General features: G+C 44.4%; 1 protein-coding gene across 1 annotated transcript in view; it reads left to right on the forward strand.

Annotated features, from left to right (window-relative positions):
- The window catches only part of ATP6V0A4 (ATPase H+ transporting V0 subunit a4), a 67,393-nt gene that overhangs the window by 12,800 nt on the left and 28,924 nt on the right, over window positions 1-25,669 (forward strand). The window contains exons 7-11 of the mRNA XM_056845787.1: window positions 1,490-1,653; window positions 1,688-1,826; window positions 19,882-19,975; window positions 21,718-21,930; window positions 24,853-25,003. Of these exons, the coding sequence (XP_056701765.1) occupies window positions 1,490-1,653; window positions 1,688-1,826; window positions 19,882-19,975; window positions 21,718-21,930; window positions 24,853-25,003 (761 nt within the window). The remainder of the gene's footprint in view (window positions 1-1,489; window positions 1,654-1,687; window positions 1,827-19,881; window positions 19,976-21,717; window positions 21,931-24,852; window positions 25,004-25,669) is intronic.

The raw sequence follows: 25,669 nt of genomic DNA on the forward strand, positions 1-25,669 counted from the left end.
AAAGGCATTGATGATCCTTGAGTAGAGAACATGTGCTCCAACATTTTGGTTGAGTCACAGTGCCATCCTAAGTGGTGTTTACACTCTTCCTAGCCCATTGACTTCAACGCTCTTAGAAGGTTGTAATTCTGCATAGGAATGGATTACATTGTAAAATAGGTATGCTTACTTGACATTACACGCATATGGGGGTTAGGGAACGGAGGCAGTTTACTTGCTGATTCAAAGCTGGTGTGGGTGGGTGACGAATTAATGAATGATGCGTAGGCAAATGTCAAATCAGCCCTGAGATCAAATGCATAATTAAACATTATGCAAACTTAACATCTAGTTTTATGTAAGATATGGAGCATTATTAATTGTGTGTTTTACATTGCCTTTTGATCAAAAACATTTTCCAAAATGCTTCACAGCTATGAAGATCTATTACAAATATCCATTACAAACAAAATATAATTCTAGTGACATTCTTGCGTGATGGGAGGGTGCCTGACTGCTTCTCTTTCTGGTCCGAGGAATGGCAGTGAGTTAACTAGGAGGAGGGGAACTCTCAGCTGGAGCACCTGGTAGGTGGGAAGGCGGCATCTCCTTAGTATGTCATGGTGCAATTCTTTGCAGAACCCTATGAAATCAATGGGCTCAGACTGGAGTAACTCTGCACAGGACCGCACCATTATTACAACTTAGTCCTGAGTTCAGAAACAGTATAAAGGTAAAAGGTAGGTAAAGGTAGTCCCCTGTGCAAGCACCGTGTCATTACTGACTAGGATCGCCAACCTCCAGGTACTACCTGGAGATCTCCTGTTATTACAACTGATCTCCAGCCAATAGAGATCAGTTCACCTGGAGAAAATGGCTGCTTTGGCAATTGGATTCTATGGCATTGAAGTCCCTCCCCTCCTCAAACCCCATCCTCCTCAGGCTCCACCCCAAAAATCTCCTGCCGGTGGCAAAGAGAAGCCTGGCAATAGGGTTGCCAACTCCAGGTACCAGCTGGAGATTTCCTGCTGTTACAACTGATCTCCAGCTGATAGATATCAGTTCACCTAGAGAAAATGGCCACTTTGGCAATTGGACTCTATGGCATTGAAGTCCCTCCCCTCCCCAAACCCTGCCCTCCTCAGGCTTCTCCCCCAAAACCTCCCACTGGTGGTAAAGAGGGACTTGGCAACCCTACCTGGCAACCCTATTACTGACCCATGGAGTGATGTCACATCCCGACGTTTACTAGGCAGACTTTGTCCAAGGGGTGGTTTGCCAGTGCCTTCCCCAGTCATCTACACTTTATCCCCAGCAAGCTGGGTACTCATTTTACTGACCTCGGAAGGATGGAAGGCTGAGTCAACCTTGAGCCGGCTACCTGAAACTGACTTCTGTTGGGATTGAACTCAGGTCGTAAGCAAAGCTTTGACTGCTGTACTGCAGCTTACTACTCCGCACCATGGGGCACACATACCTGCAGTTTATCCATCTTGTTTGTGCTATGCAGATTCATAGCTGGAGTGATCAAAAGGGAAAGGATGGGCCCCTTTGAACGTCTGCTGTGGAGAGCCTGTCGAGGAAACATCTATCTGAAGTTCAGTGAAATGGACACTCCCCTGGAGGACCCGGTCACTGTAGGTTTAGATGAGTCTTCCATTTTGTTACCTCTGGGTTTATATTTGCATTGCCTGTAAATTTCTAACAGGCTGTTTGGTTATGACTATTTTAAAATTCTATTTGTGTTGCATTTCTTTCTCTCAGAAAGAAGAGATGAAAAAGAACGTCTTCATTATCTTCTACCAAGGGGAGCAACTCAAACAGAAAATCAGGAAGATTTGTGAAGGGTAAAACAAACAAACAAACAAACCACTATTGAGACAACAGTAGACTGTGTTTGTCTGTGTGATAAGCCAAAAGGGTCTGGAAGAGAAGTAAGAGTTGTATGCGGACGTTCACTGGGAAGGGTTGTGGCTCAGAGGAAGAGCCTCTGCTTTGCATGTAGAAGGTCCCAGGTTCAATTTCTGGCATCTCTGGTTAAAAGGACCAGGTAGGAGGTGATGTGAAAGATGTCTGCCTGAGAGCCTGGAGAGCCGCTGCCAGTCTGAGTAAACAATATTGACCTTGATGGAGTAATAGTTTGATTCGGTATAGAGATGTAAAAGCCTAGGAAAAAAAACCCCTGGAAAATCATAAAAATATTTTTAACATTTTTCCTGAGGTGTTTTTTTCAATTTTTCTGATGGAAAAATAGGAAATTTGGGGGAGTATTGGGGGGGGGGAACCTCCTATGAAATAATCTCTGTTTTAGAAGAAGTGAAATGCTTTTAAAGACAAGGTAGGCATGCTGTCAACATATACAGCTCTTAAATCCAAGGTGCATTCCTGTACCTAGAAGAGCACCTCAACAATTGCACGCCTTCTGTTCTTTTGAGGTGACTTGGTTGACTTTTTCACCTCTCCCTCAAACCACTGTGACACAGACTGGGTAAAAAGTAGCTTTTTACGATATGGAGTAGGGGTCATTGGGGGTGTGGGGGGAGGTAGTTGTGAATTTCCCGCAGTGTGCAGGGGGTTGGACTAGATGACCCTGGTGGTCCCTTCCAACTCTATGATTCTATGAGTCTATGCATCTATCCACCCAGGAGCCCCACACTGAATAGCAATGCACTCTGAGTTATGGAGTACCGTAGACAGGCAGCCAGCTGCATTGCAGAAAGCTGCATTAATAGGAAAGAGCTCTGGAAGCGCCATGCAGTGAGCCAATGGGTGCCTTTCAGAGGAGGTACTCCACCATCCTTCACTTGATCAGGCACAAATAGACCCTGACAAATATCAGAGCTTTCCTATCAGTCCGGAAAAAGGAGTGTGTGCACGTGGACACACAAAGCCGTGATTCAGATCCAAAGAGAGAAGGGATTTAATGCTTCATTCCCTGCTCAGTTGTGTTCATCAAAACTTTGCTCCCCGCGCAGTTGTTAGCAGTTTAAAGTGAAAAAATGGTGTCCTTAAAAATATTTTTTTAAAAGTCACTACTTAGTCTGAGTATAATCAGTGGGGACTTACCTTCATGAGGTTTCATTGCTCCATTGGGTTCGAGGTTGCTGCGAGGGGGGAGAAGGGGTTTCAGGCTTCCCTCCCGCACTGTTTTTACCCATGGAAACAGCTCCAGGGGGTTGTTTGCCCCTTCCTTAGGCACCACATATCTAGTGCAGCACACATGAAGCCTAAGGAAGGGGGTAAACAGGTTGGTAAAAATGATGTGGGGTGGAAGCCTGCATGAAAGGTGAGTTCTGATCATATATATGACTACAAGTCAGGTAGGGCAGTTGGGACCCAATACTTGTCACACTTATCAAGCATTTTGGCCCTTATAGCTAAACTACAAATGCTTTTCTTGGAGATGCTGTTGTCACATTATTTTGGTAGAACTGAATGCAGCCATCATCATCAACCAGAAGAGAGAATGCAACCAAGAAATGGGAAAAAAGATTAGACTGGGACGGGCAGCCGTGAAGGAGCTAGAAAAGATTCTTAAGGGTAAGGTTGTGTTGCTGGCAACCAAGATCAAGTTAATTCCTTCCCTTCCTCTCCCCACAACAGACACCTTGTGAGGTAAGTGAGGCTGAGAGAGTTCGGAGAGAACTGTGATTAGCCCAAGGTCACCCAATAGGCTTCATGTGCAGGAGTGGGGAAACCAATCCAGTTCACCAGGTTATTTAAAAAAATTTTTTTAATTGCTTTTTATAAGTAAACAAAAATAAAACAAAAATAAAATCATAATACAATACAATTCAAAAAAAATACAAATACATATATATAAAAAATACAAAATCACACAAAGAGCACTATTACATCCATTGCTAATACATAATAAACTATCCTTTATAAAATATATAGTGCCCATACCTCCACCACCCACCTGTGTGCCCTCCACCCTAGGACTTCCGGAGCGGTGTTATAACAGTATTTTTTTTAAATTATTATATTATTATATTCACTTATTAACAACACTTTAGTCTATAATTCCTTAACAATACCTATAAAATCCGTTTTTGCCAATTTATCCCAATATGCAGCGGCCTTAGACCATATTTTTTTTAATTCATCCATATCTTTAGCATGTAAAGAATCCGTAAGTTTGGCCATCCACATATATATCCATAACTTTTCTCTCCATTCTTTAATTGAAGGTTTATTTGTTTGCTTCCAGTTCTTAGCAATTACAATTCTTGCCGCAGCAAAACTATATTGACATATGACTCTATCACCTGTTTATCTAAGTTCATTTTAGGAATACCCAATAAACCAGGTTAGAGTCTGCTGCTCATGTGGAGGAGTGGGGAATCAAACCCGGTTCTCCAGATTAGAGTCCACCTCTCTTAACCATTACACCACACTGGGAAGACCCAACATAAGATGGATTGACTCAAGGAAACCATGGTCTTCAGTTTGCAAGACCTGAGCAAAGCTGTTAATGGTAGGACATTTTGGAGGTCATTAATTTGTAAAGTCTCCATAATTTGGAAGCGACTTGATGGCACTTAACACACAAATGCAGCCATAAATAGCTAATGTTTGGTAGAAACAGAAGATAGCAGAACTAATTCAAAACAGAGTTATCAGTCTGTGCCACATGTTAGCCAAAATGCCCGGTTATGAATTGTTATATGGGGGAATTAGCGAATCAATAACCGGCAATGGGCCTAACTTGAGCTGGGATGCAACCTTTATCTACCAGAGTCCATACCATGACCAGTAAAGAGGCAGAAGCAATGGAATTAGGCTAAAAGTAATTTACTCAGATTATATGTTCACATGCACATACAAAACTACACATACACATCACACAACATACAGAGTCTAGGAATCAAAGAGAGGAATAAAGGGACTTTTGCCATGTGGCAGGCAGAGGAGAAAATATACTGTACCTCTCTTCAGATTAGTTGTCCGTCCTGAATTCCATGCAGTTTTGGGGGATAAAAAGGGGACAGGGGGGGGGCTAGGTGTCCAAGCATGAACACCCACTCTGGCAGAGTGCCAGGCAGTATGGAGGGGAAGGCCCAAGGAGAGAGAGAGCGAATGGGCTCAGAGCACCCCAATTATACTGTTTTTCTGGGGGCGGGGAGAACTCCTCCTAGGTTCCCAGGTGGCAAAAAGGTGACAAAGGATTAAGCTGTGGGGTAGTGAGAATTTGGAAATCTATTATAATTCCAATGGCTTTTGCAATCCCAGGAGAAGTCAGGAGTCTCACTGATTGGCTTAATGGCTTGAAACAAAAGGTGCGATCACTGCTAATGTCTGGAGATCGTTGCTGAAGAGCGAGTCATTGTTATCTTAATGTCTGCTGAATGGCTTTGCTGAACTAGTCTGATGTTGCAAGAGGGGGGGGGGTGCTGGTGCAGGCTACATGCCTGGACATATTCCCTACAATATGGCTTTCACTAGAGCAGGATACACAGGAACATGGTTGCCCTCTGGTTTGCTGGAGGGACTGCTTTGGCTGCTGCTCTTTGACTGCTGGTTTCGAGGGATGAAGAGAAGTCCTTTCCATGGCGGCACAGGCTTGCCACTTGGTCTGGAGAGGCTGCTGCACACATCTGCCAGGGTTGCCATGACCAGTCCAGGAGATTGGCAACCCGTTAGGCTACAATTCCCCCCCTTGTTGACGTCGACACTTCTAGTGGAGATGTCAACACAACTGGAGAAGACGACCTGGATACCTGCTTGAAGACCTTGAAGATGCATAAACCTGAGATGCACAAGCCAAAGGGGTCTGGGAACCATTTGACTAATCTAAAACCAGGCCAGGTTAAAAAGGGGACTGCCTATGGAACTCAGTACACTTTAGAGAGGAATATGAATTCTTGAATTTGCAAGCCTATTTAAAACAACTACATTGGATGGCTCAAAACAGCAGGTTCAATCTTCAATACATTCAATACTGATAAACAGCAAATAAAGCAATGCTCTTACTAAACTCAAATTACATTTCTAAACTATGAAACTAAAATCTGGAATGTAGATATCATACAGGCACTTAATGATTAAAGAATAACATGGTTAAATATTGTGCAAAGAGAAAAAAACCTTGGGCATGATTGCTGGCAGGAGAAAAAAACTCTGTGCACTTGAAGTAAAGGATAGTTAACAAAAGAAAAAGAAAAAAAAAAAACCAACCCGCTGGTTTCCGAATGCATTGTGGAAAAAGGAAAAGCATAGCATCTCCCCCCCTGGAGTCTCAAAAGAGCTCAAAGTTCTACAGTCGGGAAGGGTTAAACAAAATCTTAATGGTTGCTTTCAACTGGCTGGAATTGGCTCTTCTTCTCGAGGCAGATTGGCTCGGGCACTGCACATCTCATTTTCATTCTTGATCATATGCCTTGCAAGAAAACGATTTTATTTGGAAAAAAAATAAAGACTTAAACCTCAAAGAAAATTCACACGGAAAGTGCATGTCTCTAGTTGTAGGGGACTAGGGTCTTATGCTTGAAAGGTTACTACACAATGATATAAAAACATATGGGAGATTCACAGACTTAAACTAGGCAAAACAAACATAGTGGCTCCAAGGGGCAGTCCCTTGCAGCCTGTATTGTACACATTGAAGAATACACATATGAAATCACCCCTCTCCCTCCTTGGCGAGAGCAATCAAAGCAGTGGCCGCTGGATCTTGGATGTTTTCTTTGGGGCATGTCCAGGTCTGTCCAGGAGGTTGGCACAAGAGAGAGCCCTGGATATTAATGTCAGCGCAGGGTCCCACTTGAACTGGTTACAGCAATGCATAGATACGAGGGTTACACAGAAACTGCTACCCTGGCTATATGGGAGGGGGAGACACTTGGTTTTAAAGCAGAGATCCAGTTTTTAATCATGCCCTGTTAGCAAGGAAAGATTTCTTAGTTGTTCCCTTCCCTGTGTATTCTCGCAAGCCCATTGTTGACTATTCTCCCTCCTTTGGCGACCTTTGGGGCACCTTGCCCACAGGCTGGCTGCAGCAGGATTGTTGCTGATCAGGAGTCTCCTGCCTGGAGGTGGCATAGAGGAACAAAGGAGGAGCATACAGCAGGGAGTTCCAGTAGTAGTGGTGGGTGCTCGGGAGCAGAGGCTTGCATACTTAACAATATTACTTAGACACATTGATGGATTGGGGGGGGGGTGCTCTGCACTAGCATTGCACCTGAAAGCAGAGTCAATAAAACAAAAGTCATTGCAATGGAGAGAGCTGAATGCAGTCCGTTCTTCTGGTAGAAGGGACCCTTGTAGGGAGAAATCTAGCCAAAAAGGGGCTAGCAGGCATACATAACTAGCATTGGTTGCTGAGAGCAGTGTTGCAAAGCTAAAATAGAGCATGAAGACATTTTGTTCCTCTTTCCCTTGTTTCCCAAGGAGAGAGAGAGTACCTGGTTGCTATTAAGTTTTTTACAAAGCAGGCAGATATTCATATGATAGAGACAAGTGTTGTTAGGAACAAGTTAGAAAATATCAGGGAGCAGCCTTCTGTAGGCTGCCATTAATAATCAAAGACAGTACACATTGTAGTATGCATAAAGCATTGAGGTTTCTTAAAGGAGAGAAAGTTGAATACTGTAAACAGAACAAAATTGGTGGGGGGTTACTCTTCTTCCCGGTTCTCCTGGTTGGTTGGCATTGATCAGAAAACAAGACTGTTAATGAATACCATGCAATGTGTAGGAAGAGACCCTTCCATTGGCGGTTTGTTTCTCCACCCCCCCTTCATATCCCAGATAGCCTTGTTAGCATACCAGGGAATGAAGGAGCTAGGTTGAAACAAACAAAAAGCAGGGCTTTTCAAAATTCTCAAAAATAACTTAAAAACAGGAAAAAAAGATCAAAATCATACAACAATTCAAAAGAAAATGAACCCAGCTCAAAATCTGATATTTCTCTCTAAAAAAGTCCAAAGTCAAAAACTTCAAATCAACTTCAAATCGAGTAAAAACTTCAACTCAACTTCAAATCAGGCATAAAAACTTTCTCAACTTCAAAATTAAAAAAAATTGATTATATTTCTTTCCTTTAAAGAGTTCCAAGTTAAAAAAAAATAACAGTTTTTCAAAAATAAAAGTAGATTGTATATCTTCTCCCCCCCTCCTTTCCTCTGAATGCATGAGGAGGAAAGGATTGTTTCCATGAGGTGTACCCCGTGCCAGAAGGCTGTGTGGCACCACTGGGCATATGCAGAGTGCACTTTGGAAGCCGGGGTGGGTTCCAGTTTGTCTAAAGAGCGAGGGGAGGGAGAGCAATGGGGCTTCCCCTGTTCCTAATGAGATTTTGGTGAGTCTTGATACTCAGGGGTTATCCACACAAAAATCAAATTCAAAACTGTTTACCAAATTAAAGCAAAAATCCATCTTTTAAAAATAGAGCACCTGGGTTTTACGTTTAGTGAGGTCCTGGTGTGAGTTTGCTAAAACTGAGCAAATCACAAGGTTCTTACAGAGCTTAAGTTGCAAGCAAGCATGAGAGCTTCCTCCTGAGGAAGGATCAAGGGTGAGAACTAAAGGGTTACCAAAAGGGACTGTATCTCTGTGCACGTGCAGAGTGCACTATGTACATTGAGCTGCATTTAATGGGATCTGCCATGACAGGCAAGAACCAAAATGTGCAACTAGAATGAGAGCTTGGGGGTTGCTTCAGGGGGCTATAGAGCCCAGGTTGCTGTTTTCCTGAAACAACCCTAACATTTTGGAGGAACAAAAAGATAAAAATGGGGGGGGGGGATCCTATTGCTTGGATTACAGATTATTACCATGTTGGATGAATTCATTCAGCTGCTGCATCACTTAGGGTTGCAGCCCCAACTTATTTTTAGTCACCACTCTCGAGACCATCTTATTCATGTACACTTCAAAACTTTTCACTGACCTTCTTATAACAATACAATCCTTTTTGGCCGCTGCTTATGGGCTGCAGTCCCAAAGCATTAGCCATACCATTCTTTTATCTTTTATATTCTAAACACCTTTTTTCCTCACACCATGTCAACATACTTTCACCTTCAAGTTTCTCCAACACAGCAATAATAGCTATAAAACCGAATGAAGAGGGGCTGGGAGCTGTGGGGGGAGGTTGTGGGGGGGAGGGGCAGAGCACACGGGGCTCTCCCCTTCATTATTCACTTTTCACATATTTACACAAGGCAGAATCTAGGTTTACAAATATACTACCATTTACTAAAGAGGAGACTTTTACTGCGCAGTAAAATTTACTTTATATATATATATATATATATCTTATCCTATGTGCAAACAGAAATAGTTTCACACACATATTAGTTTCATTTGCAAACATACAGGCACTCGGGGAAGCGCGCTCCCTTGCATATTTCCATTTGGTGCCCCATGCCAATTTTGCGCAAACCGCACTGTACTTTTGGGGAACCAAGGCAGATGTTTTTGTGAGATTGGCCGGATCTTCACAAAAGCATGTACCCTAAATATCAATTTATCATATTTACCACATACACAACTCTATTTCCTGTAGGAGAAAAACACGTTATATAACACAAACTGGATCAATTAGGTCAAAATAACACAGTCACACTTTCAAGAAAGTTACACACTTAGGAAAGAAACACAAAATTAGAGAAACCAAGAAGCTGTTCTACTAGGGTGCTTGTTTAGAACAGCTCTATAAATTTGTTTGCTGAAAAACAAAGTTGAAAACATTTGAACTATCAGCAATAACTTAGAATGAATTTAAAACGTTAGACTCAAAGTAAAAGGATTAAAGCAAAATACAACACATGAGGTATTAGCTTCTTTCAGAACACCTATAAAATAAAAATCATGGCACACGAACTATATTCCTAATGAGGTTGCATCTCTGTGCCTACACAGAGTTCCTTTTAGAAGACAGGCAGAGGAGTCTGTGTATATCCAAGTGAATTCTGTAAAGCAAGGGTTAAATAAAACACAAATTCAAGACTCTGCCATGTTTGTGGTGGCTTCTTCCACCAGGGCTGTGGTCCTTTCCATGTATCGAGTGGGTCCAGTAAGCAAAAAGGTGTGTTCTGGACCCGTGCTTTCCAGCCTTTCTCTTGCACTAAGGGTGAATAGCTCTCCCAAATATGCTGCTTCAGTCCTGGGAGGCTCTGAGGCATAGTTTTTGCGTTGGTCCTTGAAGGTTCCACTTTGCATCCTCTCCCATTTAGGCTTGTAAGGTTGGGAAGAGGAAGAGGCTGACTTGAGTCAGAATTCTGGTCTGACTGAATGGCTGGTTTGGGCTGGGTTTTCTTTAATGCATTTGGAAACAGAGAGCCTGCCTGAGATTTGGCAGGCAGTCCTGTTTCTTTCAGGACTACCTCTGCCACTGGAAATCCTGCTTTTGCTTTGCCACCTTGTAACATTTTTGACTCCATTTCCAAGTAGGATTTCTCTAGAGTTTGTAATCTAGCCTCTGTGGTTCTATGGCACTCCAGAACACTTTGCAGTTGTGATTTTAAATTGTTAGTCTCCACTCTGTTCCTTTCTAGTTGGAGGTGTGTTGTATCAAAGTCAGTTTGGATTTGTTCTGTGGCTTTAAGAACATCGGAGTCCTGATTTTTCTTGGTGAGACTCTCAGTCTCCAAATCTCGTTCCTTGGTAAACTTTGTTAATTCCTGGATTTTATTTTCCCTATGGGCTAGTTCCAATTTAAGAGCCTTGTTCACTTCCGTTAAGGTTTTTAGCTGGTTCTGGGTTCGAATTAGTCTTTTGATTCTGTCCATTCCCTTAAGGGGAAGACCTTTAGTGGTAGGGTCAGTGGTTGGAGCGGGGCTGTCTAGATCAGCAAGAGCGCGGAGTAAGACCGCTGTGGGCTGCATGCAAAAGCTCTCCATGTTTGCCCCTCTGCTTTGCAAGCGACCCCATGCCATTGATCGAAGGGGATCCTGACCTGCAGCGGAGGAGGGCTTATACACAGAAGACCTGCGTTGCTGTGGGAATTCTGCTTTGTGCCCTGTCTCTGCAGGCAAGGAGGGAGCGTTTGGAAAGGAGTTGGCTGGGCGAGAGTCGCCTGTGGGGTAGGGTTTCCGAGAATGGAAGGAAGAAGGCTGCGAGTGTTTAAAACGTGAGCTTCTTTCTCTCCAGCCTCGGCTTGCCCCTTTTCCCTGAATTTGGTTCCAACCTCTCTTTTGTGAATGCTGTGGAGTCTGATCTGGGCTGGCTTGAGAGGGGGGGCTGATATTGGAATATGTGGTGGCCTGGATAAGTTCTGGAGGATGCTCCCCTTCCTCAGTGGTTTCGGCTTGTATTATTCTTTGAAGCTCAGCCGCATCTCTAATTTTCTGTTTTACTCCTTCCCAGGTCATGTCCCCCACATATATCAGGTTGGCCATAAATCTGGTGTCGCGGTTCAACCTCTTCACTAACGGCTCTGTGAATTTTTTATCATTGTAGTCTGGCTCTCCATGTGGATCGTTATTGACTATCTTAGCTAAGCGTGCCAGCAGCTGTTTGCGCATTACATATGTCTCAGGGTCCTCTTCTGGAGCTTGGTGCTCTTTGCAAAAGAGGATTGGGGGCGTTTCTCCGGGTTTAATGAATTCCAGCACCTCCCTCATCCAGTCCAGCACCGGTTTGTTGCGCAACTTACGGCTGGCAATGAATGAGAAGAGCCGTGCCTGCTCATTGAGAGAGGTACATTGCAGAGCTAATGCAGTTAAGTCAGCCTCGTCAGCTGTGGGGTAGGAGGCGGAAACCGTTGCGAGCCATGAGACTGCTGTGTCTTGGTTAAAGGGGCCCACGTAGGAGGCTATGGTTTTTAATTCCTCCACTGTCCATCGCTTAGTTTCCTTAATCTCCTTATTAACCAGATCCTCCTGTCTAACAGTGGTTTGCACTTTCCGGGTAGAAACCGGATTGATGGGGAGTGGATCTACAACAGGGGCAACGTTGGGGGAGTGCTGGGGGGCATAAAAAGTCTCGCTCTCTCCAAAAATGGAATGTATGGGGAGAGACTCCATTTGCTGGGGCTGCAGAGTGCTGATCAGCGCCTGTTTGAGACCTAATTTATCTCTGAGGGAGTTGATTTCCCTTTGGCATGCTTCATGGGAAGCAGCCTCATATTTTTGCTGCGTTTGATTTGCTAGAAAGCTGGCAGCTTGGGTAGCTTCATCCGTTTGGGCTTTTGCCGCTTCTAGTTGCTGGGTAAGGTGATGGACTTGCAGAGCAAGCTCATCTTTTTCTTTCCCAGTTTTAAGGAGGACTTTGGTTAGGCTTTGTTTCTCGAGTGCCATTTGCTGGCTTTCCGTATTGAGCAGGAGCTCCATACGCTGGTTCTCAGCAGTTAGCTGCTGGACCTGGGCTGAGAGTTGCTCAGCTTCATCAAAAGCTCTGTGTGATTCCTTGAGCATGGTCATGCAATCCTGGAATGCCGTGAAGACACCCCAGGCAATGAATCTGCCCTTTTTTGAGGAAGACGGTTTTTCCTTATTACAGAAAACTGTTAAGGTTTCCTTCAAGGTGGCCATAGGATCGGGGCCCTGGAAGGCTCCTGCTTTCCATGGGCATTCGCCCTTCTTGGAGAGCCATTTCTCTAGTTCATCAGGTTCCGGGGCATGTTTAAACAGGGGGCTCATTTTTAATGCGAACCGGTTTCAAGCTCTCAAAAAAAAAAAAAATGTCTCCGCAGAGGGGACAGGCACTTGCACCTTCCCTGGCAAGATTGCTAACTTGTGCTGTTGTCTTAGTGGACACACAGGAAAGTTCACCTTCCTGGTCTCCAATAGACTTATTCTCTCTCTGGGGAGCCTTACCAGAACTGCCAAAATAGTTTTACCTGTGTTCTGTTTCAGTCTGCAAAACCTTGGCAGAAGTGGGGATTTTTTTTTTCTTCCCACTTTCAAAAAGACTGGCTACTCTGGCACTGAAGTATCTGCAGGACTTGGGGCTATTTACTTTGCCCAGTCCTGAAAAGACTATACTCACTCTCTGGAAAGTCTTGCCACCCACCAGGGTAAGGCTCTTTTAATCTGTGGGGGGGGGCATAAGCTATCCCTTTGCTTAGCCCTTGCTGCAAAGTCTCTGCTAGGGGGTTCTGAGTTATATCCTTGGCTCAGCCCTAGAGACTATTTCCTTGGCACCTAGCCAGCACAAAACAGAATAACTACTCAGGCTCTCTGGCAGTTTAAAAGGGGTAGCCTTGCCTATCTCCTTCAGCTAAGGGTCCCTGACAATTCAAACTGCTCTCCTGGCTCTCCTGGCCAGTTTGAAATGGACTCCTGCTTTATTTACTAAGCAGGCTTCCACTGGGCAGATTCTGTGCTGTTTAGAATCTGGGCTCTCCTGGCCGCTTAAAAGAAACTGGGGGCAGGTATTTTAACCCTAGTAAAATGGGGGGGTTTCCTATCGAGCTATCTTCCAGGAAGGGGATATTATATTTGCCTACATGTAGGTGCAGGATGTCTACGTGCAAAACCTACTCTGCAGTAACCCATCCCAGATAGCCATTCAAAATGGGGAATCTCAAGAAAGAGATGCGGTTCCCAGGGCGACACACACCCGTCTCCCTTGCATTGCCGGGAAGGTGGCCCGGCGGGCGGCTGAGACAAGTGGTGGGCAGAGATGAAGGGGGGAAAAGCCAACCCACAAAATAGTGCTCTCTAGAGCCACACACACATACACACACACGCTTCCTTGCCAAATTTACAAGGTCATGGACTTTCTCCTACGTCTGTGTGCCTGAAATGCTCACAGGGTTGCCCCGCAATCTCCACCAATAATCTGTTAGCCAAAATGCCCGGTTATGAATTGTTATATGGGGGAATTAGCGAATCAATAACCGGCAATGGGCCTAACTTGAGCTGGGATGCAACCTTTATCTACCAGAGTCCATACCATGACCAGTAAAGAGGCAGAAGCAATGGAATTAGGCTAAAAGTAATTTACTCAGATTATATGTTCACATGCACATACAAAACTACACATACACATCACACAACATACAGAGTCTAGGAATCAAAGAGAGGAATAAAGGGACTTTTGCCATGTGGCAGGCAGAGGAGAAAATATACTGTACCTCTCTTCAGATTAGTTGTCCGTCCTGAATTCCATGCAGTTTTGGGGGATAAAAAGGGGACAGGGGGGGGCTAGGTGTCCAAGCATGAACACCCACTCTGGCAGAGTGCCAGGCAGTATGGAGGGGAAGGCCCAAGGAGAGAGAGAGCGAATGGGCTCAGAGCACCCCAATTATACTGTTTTTCTGGGGGCGGGGAGAACTCCTCCTAGGTTCCCAGGTGGCAAAAAGGTGACAAAGGATTAAGCTGTGGGGTAGTGAGAATTTGGAAATCTATTATAATTCCAATGGCTTTTGCAATCCCAGGAGAAGTCAGGAGTCTCACTGATTGGCTTAATGGCTTGAAACAAAAGGTGCGATCACTGCTAATGTCTGGAGATCGTTGCTGAAGAGCGAGTCATTGTTATCTTAATGTCTGCTGAATGGCTTTGCTGAACTAGTCTGATGTTGCAAGAGGGGGGGGGGTGCTGGTGCAGGCTACATGCCTGGACATATTCCCTACAATATGGCTTTCACTAGAGCAGGATACACAGGAACATGGTTGCCCTCTGGTTTGCTGGAGGGACTGCTTTGGCTGCTGCTCTTTGACTGCTGGTTTCGAGGGATGAAGAGAAGTCCTTTCCATGGCGGCACAGGCTTGCCACTTGGTCTGGAGAGGCTGCTGCACACATCTGCCAGGGTTGCCATGACCAGTCCAGGAGATTGGCAACCCGTTAGGCTACACACACCTTTTTAATACAATGGCTCTTAATCACTAACACTGGGTTGCTGGTTATGTGTGTGTATAAAGTTCCATCAAGTCGCAGCCAATTTATAGCGGCCTCTTAGGGATTTCAAGGCAAGAGACTAACAGAGGTGGTTTGCCAGTGCCTACCTCTGCATAATGACCCTGGAATTCCTTGGTGGACTCCCATCCAAATACTAACCAGGACTGTCCTTGCCAGTTACAGTGGTGGTAGAAAGTGCCATCAAGTCACAGCCAACTTATGGCGACCCCTTAGAGTTTTCAAAGCAAGAAACATTCAGAGGTGGTTTACTGTTGTCTGCCTCTGTGTTGTGACCCTGAATTTCCTTGGTGGTCTCCACCCAAGAACTAACCAGGGCCGACCCTGCTTAGCATCCAAGGTCTGACATGATCAGGCTAACCTGGGCTATCCAGGTCAGGGCTTTGCCAGTAGTGACAAATTAACATGCAATATTTTCATTCTTTTTAATGCAATGGTGCGTAATTGTTAAAGCTGGCCTGCCAATTTTGCAAGTGGTAGTAAATTCATATGCAGATTTGTTAAAAAGAGAAGGTGGTATAAAAAACGTTAGTCATTTCCACCCAAACCTGCTCTCTTTATCTAGTGAATGCTCAGATGCTAATGTGAACGTTGGAGCAGATTGATCAATGTGAGGGCTCCCTAGTGAATTCTCCTCCAGCTTTCCTAGATGTATGTGTCATTAGGGTAAAACTGACATTTTGTATGCAAAAGGACTGCTAGGAGATCAAAGCCGCACTGCTGCAGTAACGTGTGGGGGGGAGTGTGAAATCTGTGGAGTGCGGTAAGGAGGAATAATCTTTCAAGCATGATTAAAAATTCCCATTTAAATACGGGCTAAGAACTCTGAAGCATATGAAACTGAAATAATAATGAGGAAGAGCTAGGAAGCTTGAGTTGTCTTTTCCCCCCCGAACAAGATGATTTCATTGGAGATCCAATTTCAGAGTTGGAAAAGGAGTGAAGAAGATGATTATGATTCAAAATCTTCTGCCTGAAACGAAGGAGGCAAAGTAACCATGTGACAGATTGCCTTCCCTTTGCACACAGAGTAATGCAAATGCAAGGATGGCCTTGTGATTTGGGATTACCTGTGTTTAGCTTGGCAAATTATGGTCAATCCGAACCTAATGGGGCAAAACACAAGAGGATATTGGGGGACATTATTGCGCCGACAGTCTAATCATGAGTCACACTGTTTTAATTGCTTAATACCTATTGAGAGATAAGAGCATGTTATCAAGGACATGGTTAGCCAGCGTGGCATAGCAGTAAGAAAGTTGGGTCTAGGACCAGGGAGTTCAATTTTTTTACTCAACACTGAGTGACCTTGGAGCAGGCTCGTTCTCTCAGTCTAACCTACCTCACAGAGCTGTTGAGAGGGCAGAAGGGGAAAGAACTGTATGTACAACACTGAGCACCTAGGAAAAAGGATGGCATAAAAATGGATGGATAGATACAGGGCTACCATTGAAAATGTCGGTTCTTCCCTTCCTATTCATAATATTTAGTTCCCCATTATAGCCAATGGGGAATCTTTCTGGGGCTCTGGGTTTTCAAAGATAGAAGGACCAAATTTGCAGCATTGCTATGGATGGCTCTCCTTAGAAGAACCCCCAGGTTTGGGTGAAGATTGGGCCAGGGGGTCCAATTTTATGGGCCCCCCAAAATGGTGCCCCATCCACCCTCCGTTCTTTCCTCTTTTCCTGCTGCCTTCAACTTTTCCTAGCATTATTGTCTTTCCAGTTACTCTTGTCTTCGCATAATGTGACCAAATTATGATAGCCTCAGTTTAGTCATTTTAGCTTCTAGGGAGAATTCAGGCTTGATTTGATCCCCCAACTCTCTGATTTGTCTTTTTGTCAGTCTACAAAAAAAATCTGTAAAACTCACTTCCAACACTACATTTCAAATGAGTTAACTTTCTTCCTGTCTACTTTCTTCATTGTCCAATTTACATACCCATACATAGTAATGGGGAATACTATGGCATGAATTAACTTGATCTTGATTGCCAGCAACACATCCTTACACTTTAGAATCTTTCCTCTCTCCTTCATGGCTGCCCCTCTCAATCGCCTTCTGATTTCCTGGTTACAGTCTCCCTTTTAGATGATGATGGAGCCAAGGAATAGAAAATCTTGAACAATTTCAGTTTCTTCATCATCACCCTTAAAGTTGTATAATCCCCTAGTAGTCATTACTTTGTCTTATTGATGTTCAGCTATGATACAGTTTTGGTCCTTTCTGCTTTAACCTTCATCAGTAGTTGTTTCAAGTCTTCACTATTTTCTGCCAGTAATGTGGTGTCATCTGCCTATTTTAAATTGTTATTGTTCCTTCCACCAGTTTTCACTCCACCTTCATCTGAATTGAATCCAGTTTTCCTTATGTTATGTTCTGCATATAGAATGAACAGACAGGGAGATGAAATACATCCTTGTTCTACAGAACAATTTATTCTTGGTAATTTTGATGTGGAAAGTAGGGCTGTTGAAAAACAAATTCGGTAAAATTCAGATTCGGCAAAATTCGGCCCGTTTTTATTTGGGAAATGCCGAAGTCCAAACTCCCCCACCTTGGGTCCCTGCAATTCGGCATGAGGTCCGGAGTTCAGGGGAAAATTGGGCCGAATAAAGCCATTAAAATCACAACAGCACCTTTACGCGGCTCCGGGGGGCATTTTTGGGGGTAGAGGTCCCAAACTCTCAGCGTAGCTTCAAAGGACCATTCTTGCAATAATCCCCAAGTTTTGCAAAGATTGGATCAGCGGGGGCTGAGATATGGGACCCGAAAGGGGTCCCCCCTCCTTAATGTGTATTTGCAATTAGCAGAGCTTGCCGCCCACTTAAAGCTCCCAGCCCCGACAAACAGCTGAGCTGCAGGGAGCAAGGGCGGGACAGGTGCGAAGAAGTTTGCAAACCATGAAAAGCAACACAACCATGCAAACCATCACGTTTGCAACCATGCAAAGCAACACCTGACACCTGGGAGTTTGCAAACCATGGAAAGGGACAGAAGAAGTTTCAAACCATGCAAAGCAACACAACCATGCAAAGCAAAATGTTTGCAACCATGCAAAGGAGCACCTGACTCCTGGGAGTTTGCAAACCATGGAAAGGGACAGAGGCATGCTAGCTAAGCATCAGGAGCAGGAGGGGGTGGAATTTCCCCTTTTGCATCAGACTCAGGACCAGGCAAATGCATTCTTTAAGTCACAATTTAAAAACAATTTTTGAGCAAGCATCAAAATAGACCTAACTGATCTTGTGAATGAGGGAAAACCTGAGGACACACAACTGAAGCCCCCCCTCAAACCAGGGAGAGAGAGACTCGAGGGGGCACCCCCCCCAAGACAGAACGGGTGAAAGCCCCCTTTGGCTTCCCCCCCCAACCACAGAAACTGCTCCCTCCCCCCACACACACAGACTCTGCTCCCCCCCCCCCCCACACACACAGGAGAAAATTATAGATTAAAGCCCCAAAACGGGTCTTACTGTGGATGTCTTCTGGGCTCATGCACTCAATCGCTCAAACTGATTGGCCAGAAGAAGACCCACCTTGGCCACCGATTGGCTGCAGGAGAATGCTGCTTACTAACTGACGGTTATGCTGCTGCGCCGAACCCTGAATTTGCTGAATTTATTCACCGAACACCCCAAATTCGCTGAATTCGGCTCCCCGTTTTCCCGCCTTTTTTGAGTTCGGTTCCATCCAAACTAAAAACCGCCGAATCAGGGGAAATTTGGCTGTTTTTCGGTTCGGGACGAACCGAATTGACAGCCCTAGTGGAAAGTATATTTGCTGTTATTCTTTACAGGTCCTCCCCCTTCCCTCAACACGTGTTTTTCAAAAATGAAGGCATGTTTGTCTGGCTGCTTGGTTATAGGTCATTCATATTTTGGGAGCCTAGGGTTACCAACTCCTGGTTGGGAAATACCTGGAGACTTTGGGGAAGATGAGGTTTGGAGAGTATAGTATGGCATTATAATGTCCTAGAGTCCAACCTCCAAAGCTGCCATTTTCTCCAGGGGAACTGATCTCTGTAGTCTGCTGATCTGTTGTGATTCCAGAAGATCTCCAGGTCCTTCCTGAGGATTGGCATTCACAGGTAGGCCACCGTATCATTGAATGCACCACAGGTTAACATTGTTCATAGCAGAAAAACACTGCATTTGGGAGCAATACTGAAATGGTGATGGGGAGAAAAGCCCACCCATTACCCCTGGTAGTACATGGCCCAGCTTTCCTCCCATCCCCTGTGTAGCTCTGTTGTGCCATCAAAGGGGGGGGGTTATTTGGGCCACCCACAGCCCACTGTGTTGGGTCCTGAATCTTGAATCCCATTTTAAGAAACTTGAGATCTTGTTTGAGATAATACATGAGATGCTGCAGTGGCCTACACCCGCCTTTCCACTGCTGCAAAAAAGGATTGCCTTTTCTTTCTCTTTGTAATGGATGGGGTGATTGCAAGAAGAATGACCTAGCAAGTACAGACTGCTGGACTTGCTGGACCTTGGTCTGATCCAGCATGGCCTTTTCTTATGTTCATAAGTAGCTAGCTATATTTTTTTGCAATGAAGGCATGATGTGATGGTGTTGTGAAGACCTGGTGGCTAGGTAGAAGCATCTTTTAACCAAGGACTAATGGACACACATACTAATTTCCGAGGTAGATCATGAGTATATTCTTGCTTTATTGTAGAATTAGTGCTACCATTTTCCCATTGGGAATGGGGGATTCTGTCAGGCCTCAGCAAGTCGATGTGTTCCTGGCAATAACTTTCCTCCAGACGATACAGCGAGTTAAAAGTGGGGGAAACCATCTTGTTTCTATCCGGGGCCGGCGGAGAGCCTATCTGACAGATTCCCTGCCTCCAGCTCCTGTTTCCCACGACCATACGATTTTACCATGGTGTTTCCAGCGAATTCTAGACAGATATGATGTTACGTCTGGGTTTTCCCCAGAAGTGACATCATGCTTGCTGATGGTGCCCTTCCATGTCCCTGCCCCCCTGGACTCCCACGTGTTGTCAAACCATGTTTGGCAAAACTATGTCGAACAAATAACTTTGCACACAGTGGCAGCTGTTTCTTTGTCTTTCTTCCTCACCAGATTCCGTGCTACAGTGTACCCCTGTCCTGAGTCCGCTGCAGAACGTCGAGAAATGGCTGATGGGGTGAATACAAGGATTGAAGATCTGAACACAGTAAGTGGCTTTGGCCTTGCAATTGTAGTCCTGGCATGCTGACATTCAGCTGATCAGTGGGCAGAAACCAGGGCCAAAGGAGGGGGCACAATTGTTGTAGGGAGAAAAATCACAAAGAAAAATAAGACCTTGTATGCTTACAAGAAGTTCTGACCATGAAGTGCTTGGTGATTCCTAAAACTACCCAGAAGTGATAAGGGTAGCTCTAGCAGTCTCCGGAAACTCTATGGTAGACCAGAGTTATTAATCCTATATTGTAGAAGTGAGGATGTGGCTTTCTAAGACCACCTAGTTAATTTAGAGCAGAAGCATACTGGATTATTAGGGTTGCCAGGTCCCTCTTTGCTACCGGCAGGAGGTTTTTGGGGCAGAGCCTGAGAAGTTTGGTTTGGGGAGGGGAGGGGCTTCAATGGCGTAGAGCCCAATTGCCAAAGCAGCCATTTTCTCCAGGTGATCTGATCTCTATTGGCTGGAGATCAGTTGTAATAGCAGGAGATCTCCAACCAGTACCTGGAGGTTGGCAACCCTATAGATTATACTAAATGTGCTCTTAGGCGAAAAGTTGATAGAACATGCTGAATAAAGACAGGAAGCGAAGATGGTGTCAAGTCATTAGAAAGAATTAATGCGGAAAAAGATGGTTGTCAAAGTGTTCAGTGACTCAAGCTATCAGCTTAATAGGTGGGCCAGCCGATCAGAAGCGTATACATCTTCTGTGGGACAGATTTAAAATTTGGGGCATATTCCGAAGATAGCACAACTGTATTTGATATCACTAAAATCAGTTAATTTGTTTAGCACTCCTGTAAAATCCAGCTGAAACCACACATATTTAAAATGGTGCTGGTATCAGGTAGTACCCAGTCTTTCTGGGAGCAAGAAGTAACCAATGGTGTCTCCCTCTTACAAAAAAAGAGGCCAGCAAATGTCCCTAATATCTAGGGTTGCCAACCTCCAGGTAGTGGCTGGAGATCTCCCACTATTACAACTGATCTCCAGGTGACAGAGATCAGTTCCCCTGGAGAAAATGGCAATTGGACTCTATGGCATTGAAGTCCCTCCCCTCTCCAAACCCTGGCCTCCTCATGCTCCACTCCCCAAATCTCCAGGTATTTCCCAACCCAGAGCTAGCAACCCTGCTAATATGCCTCTAACACTGGGCAAGGTTAACAAATCCCTTGTAGACTTTTTTTTGGGAGGGTCCTAATAAAATGTATTACAGGGATTGCATTCTTGGTTTTGGTTTCTGCAGATGAGAGACATTCTTTGGAAACTAGTATAGAATCATAGAATCATAGAGTTGGAAGGGACCACCAGGGCCATCAAGTCCAACCCCCTGCACAATACAGGAAATTTACAACTACCTCCCCCCCACCCACAACCCTAGTGACCAGAAGATGGCCAAGATGCCCTCCCTCTCATCATCTGCCTAAGGTCACAGAATCAGCATTACTGACAGATGGGTGTACAGGATTCTTTCTTTTGGTGTACAGGATTCTAATGTAAAAGAATGGCAAATTGTGAAGGAAACATGAACCGCTGGTGATATTGGCAGGGGTGAAAACTTCTGGCAATATTTGAGAGATCCCAATAACTGTGGTTTAGGAATGGGGGAACCAGAGTCAGGTGATCCCAAGGATGAGAAAGGTGTGGCAACCTGGAGGCACACACATAACTCTCAAATAAGTGTTGAACCTTCATTTCTAGTGAAAAGTTTGACAAGTCCAATGCTTTCCTTCCAGGTGATCACCCAAACAGAGTCCCTCCGCCAGGAGCTGTTGCAGCAGGCATTTACAAACCTGTGGACCTGGGAGATCAAGGTGAAGAAAATGAAGGCCATCTACCACATCCTTAACTCTTGTAACATTGATGTCACACAGCAGTGTGTTATTGCTGAGATCTGGTTCCCCGTGGCAGATGCTGGTCGGATAAAGAAAGCTCTACATCAAGGAATGGTAAGATGCTGCATCTGAGACGCGCTTTTTTGAAAGGTTTTTTGTTTGTTTTTGCTTTGGATGAATAGCCACCAAATCCAGATTTCCAGATTTCATATAACTTAATGACAGCATAAATTGAGTCTGCATATGTTGGGATCATGTTCAGTTCTGGGCACCGCAATTTAAGAAAGATGTAGACAAGCTGGAATGTGTCCAGAGGGCAACAAAGATGGTGAGGGATCTGGAAACCAAGTCCTATGAGGAAAGGTTGAAGGAGCTGGGTATGTTTAGCCTGAAGAGGAGAAGACTGAGAGGGGATATGATAACCATCTTCAAGTACTTGAAGGGCTGTTATAAAGAGGATGCTACCGAGTTTTTTTCTGTTGCCCCAGAAGGTCAGACCAGAACCAACGGGTTGAAAATCGATCAAAAGAGTTTATGTCTAGACATTAGGAAGAATTTTCTAACAGTCACAGCTCATTCCTCAAATGCGCTGGCGGCAGAGGCGAACGGCCTTAGGAGGCTGACGAAGGCCTCCACCGGCACAGGGGCCCACACTGCTGGCGCCTGGATGGCACACGCCAGTGTGAGTTGCCCCAGTGCCGGCGTGCAGGCCCGGACGCTGGTCCTCAGCTGAGGTGGCGAGCCGGAAGGCGTTCCCAGAGCGTTCCGATGCTGGCCGGGGGGTGGAACTGACGTTAGTCGGCCTCCCGACCCAGTTCACTCGGGAACGTCCTTTTTTGTTTTTCACCCTATGAAGGCTGCATGGGTTTTTGGCGCCGGGTAGAGGTTTCAGCGGTGCCGAAACCTCTTTAGGAGGCAACACCGCTGGGTTGCCTCCTAAGCCCGGCATGGGCATTCCTTTCAAGAATGTGCTGTTAGAGCAGTTCCTCAGCGGAACAGGCTTCCTTGGGAGGTGGTGAGCTCTCCTTCCCTGGAGGTTTTTAAGCAGAGGTTAGATGACCATTTGTCAACAATGCTGATTCTATGACCTTATGCAGGTCATGAGAGGGAGGGCATCTTGGCCATCTTCTGGGCATGGAGTAGGGGTCACTGGGAGTGTGGGGGGAAGGTAGTTGTGAATTTCCTGCATTGTGCAGGGGGTTGGACTAGATGACCCTGGTGGTCCCTTCCAACTCTATGATTCAGTTGTGTAGGTTTCATGCAAACAGGATACCCATTTGTGGATGTCCAGTAGACCTGAGTAGGCAGGATGGAGCAGGCACAATGTTACAGTTTCCATCGTGTGCAGCTGTATCTGAACCAGACACTTTTGCCGTTCTTCCTACACAGTAAAAAGTCTTTATAACAAGAAAAAGAAAACAAAGGAAGCAGCTGCTGTCAACTCGATGAGATGTAATTGTGGGAGCTTTATAAAAGAAATTAATGATCCTCAGAATGTGCCAGGCATCAAACAAATAATCTGTAGACTCTGCTGACAGTGGCTGTTTTCATTTTCATTTTCTTTTTGCCATTACCATTTTACAGCTGTTTGACCCATGATTCGCTATATATAGAAAAACCTATATCGCAAGCATTCCATCATAATAAGCTGCTGCTTTTGATATATGAGTAGGCAAGCTGAGAATTTTTCAGCAAACCTGCTTGCCAGGTGATCCTATCTTGTTTGAATTCCTTTGCTTACACTTAAGATGAGCTCCTTATTGGGTCCCCTCCACATTCCCTGGTGAAGTTTGACCCAGTCAGCTTTTTACCTGTGCAGTAGCTGATTGGTCACTGCAGCCTGCAGCTTCTCTTGTCCAGTCCAAGTACTAAATTATCTTATTTACAGGAAGAGAGGCTATGTTGCCCAAGGACATGGTCATTCAAGTTATTACACTGACTGACTTGTATACAGCTTAGAATTACTTCCCCTCTTTGTATCTGCACAGTCAGACGCAACATTTAAATGACTGACATCACATGGAGTTCTTGGCTTTATTTTATTTTTTTGCACCTCTGCAAGCTGTGGCATCTATTCAAGAAGAAGCCATCTCAACTGATTCATAAGATTATCTGGCTTCATGGGCACAAAACAGAGGCACACTGAGATACCTAAGTAGTAAGTTTCAACTCAAAAATATCTAAGTTAAGTACCATGTGATTCTTAAAACTGGAGAAGGCTTCAGCAGGCCAGCTGTAGTGGCAAGGGCACCACTATCAGAAAACTGTCTAATCATGCAAGAAAGAAGTGTAATCAAATAAATGAAAATATATAAATTCATTCAGATGCAGTTGAAAAGCTCACTGAACGATTGGCACCTTGCTAACTGGGCAGCAAGATGTGAGCCAAACCACACACTTTTGATCTCAGAGAAGTGATCCAAGCATTTAGAGAATCATCTCTAAGTGCAAGGATCAAGTCTGAGACTTGAACCTGGTCAAATGGGGGAATGGAGAACTTGTTCATTTTGTGAATCCTATCTAATCAGATTTTATCATAATCACTACTTGAAATTTGATACATTCGAGACCTCCCTTATGCCCATGGTGATCTGTACAATAAACAAGAGTATGTTGTGATTATAATTTTTAATGTTATAGATTTTGAAATTTATGTTGTTGCTATTTCTTAGCTTTGTCAGAATCCACTTTGAATCTTTGAAGCAGAGTTAGTTTACAAATAAACAGGTGAAAAATATGAATACTTTGAATGGTTTACTGTGCAGTCCTAAGCACAGTGATATCCTTCATGATAATGTACTGATTTCAACAGACTTAGTAAGGCTGCTTAGAGCAGCACTATTAGTCCCTTATGATAGAGTTTGGGCGTATCCTCAGTACAAACTTATTCCAATTTAAGTAAGGAATCCTAGGAGTTCATTTGAGATGCCTTTCTTAAAACTCAAATTTTCCCAGGGTTCCTTGGTAGATTCTATGGTGGTCAGACCAGGTTTTAGATTGTGATGTATGACCCTAGTTATCAGCATCTTATTACAGGAACGTAGTGGCTCTACAATCAACCCTATCCTGACAGCAGTTCAGTCCAGGATGGCTCCTCCTACCTTTAACAGAACCAATAAGTTCACTGCAGGCTTCCAGACAATTGTGGATGCCTATGGTGTGGGAACTTACAGAGAGCTCAACCCAGGTAAATTGAATGTTTTATTTTTACTGTTCCCTATAATTGAAGATTTGGGATGATGGGACCTCTCTTCTTGTTGATTGCTGTTGCTTCAGCTAGGTCGCTTGTCTGATATGCATGAGCATTTGGGCATTGGTAGATCAAATGTTGTGAGGCAATGTGGATTCAAGATTGTTTTTTATTCCAGCGAGATGTATTTCATTTTATCCCAACTTTCCTTCAAAAAGTTGAGGGAGAACATACATGATACCTCCTCCTCTATTTTATTTATTCTCACAACAACCTTGTGAGGAAGGTTATGGGGGGAATTTGCCTAATGTTACCCAATGAGCTTCATGGCAAAAGGAAGATTTGAACCAGGGTCTCCCCATTCTGGGACAACATTTAAGCACTAGTAGCCATGCCTGCTGCAGTAAAAACAATAGATCCTTGTGTCATCATACAAAATAAGAACTATATTGTGGTGTAAGTTTTTATGGGCTAGAACCCACTTTGATAAATGCATGAAATACTGCTAGGAAAGCAACTTAATGTGGCCTGCAAAACATGCTTTTTTCTAACTCAGGTTAGCTTGGAAAGTGGCCCCCTAACTTGACTCATCTGATCTGGCCACCTTGATCCATGCCACAGTAACACTGAAACTAGACTACTGTCATGCACTATACATAGGCC

This window comes from Euleptes europaea, chromosome 3 (genome assembly GCF_029931775.1).
Source record: "Euleptes europaea isolate rEulEur1 chromosome 3, rEulEur1.hap1, whole genome shotgun sequence".
Classification (NCBI taxonomy): Eukaryota; Metazoa; Chordata; class Lepidosauria; order Squamata; family Sphaerodactylidae; genus Euleptes; species Euleptes europaea.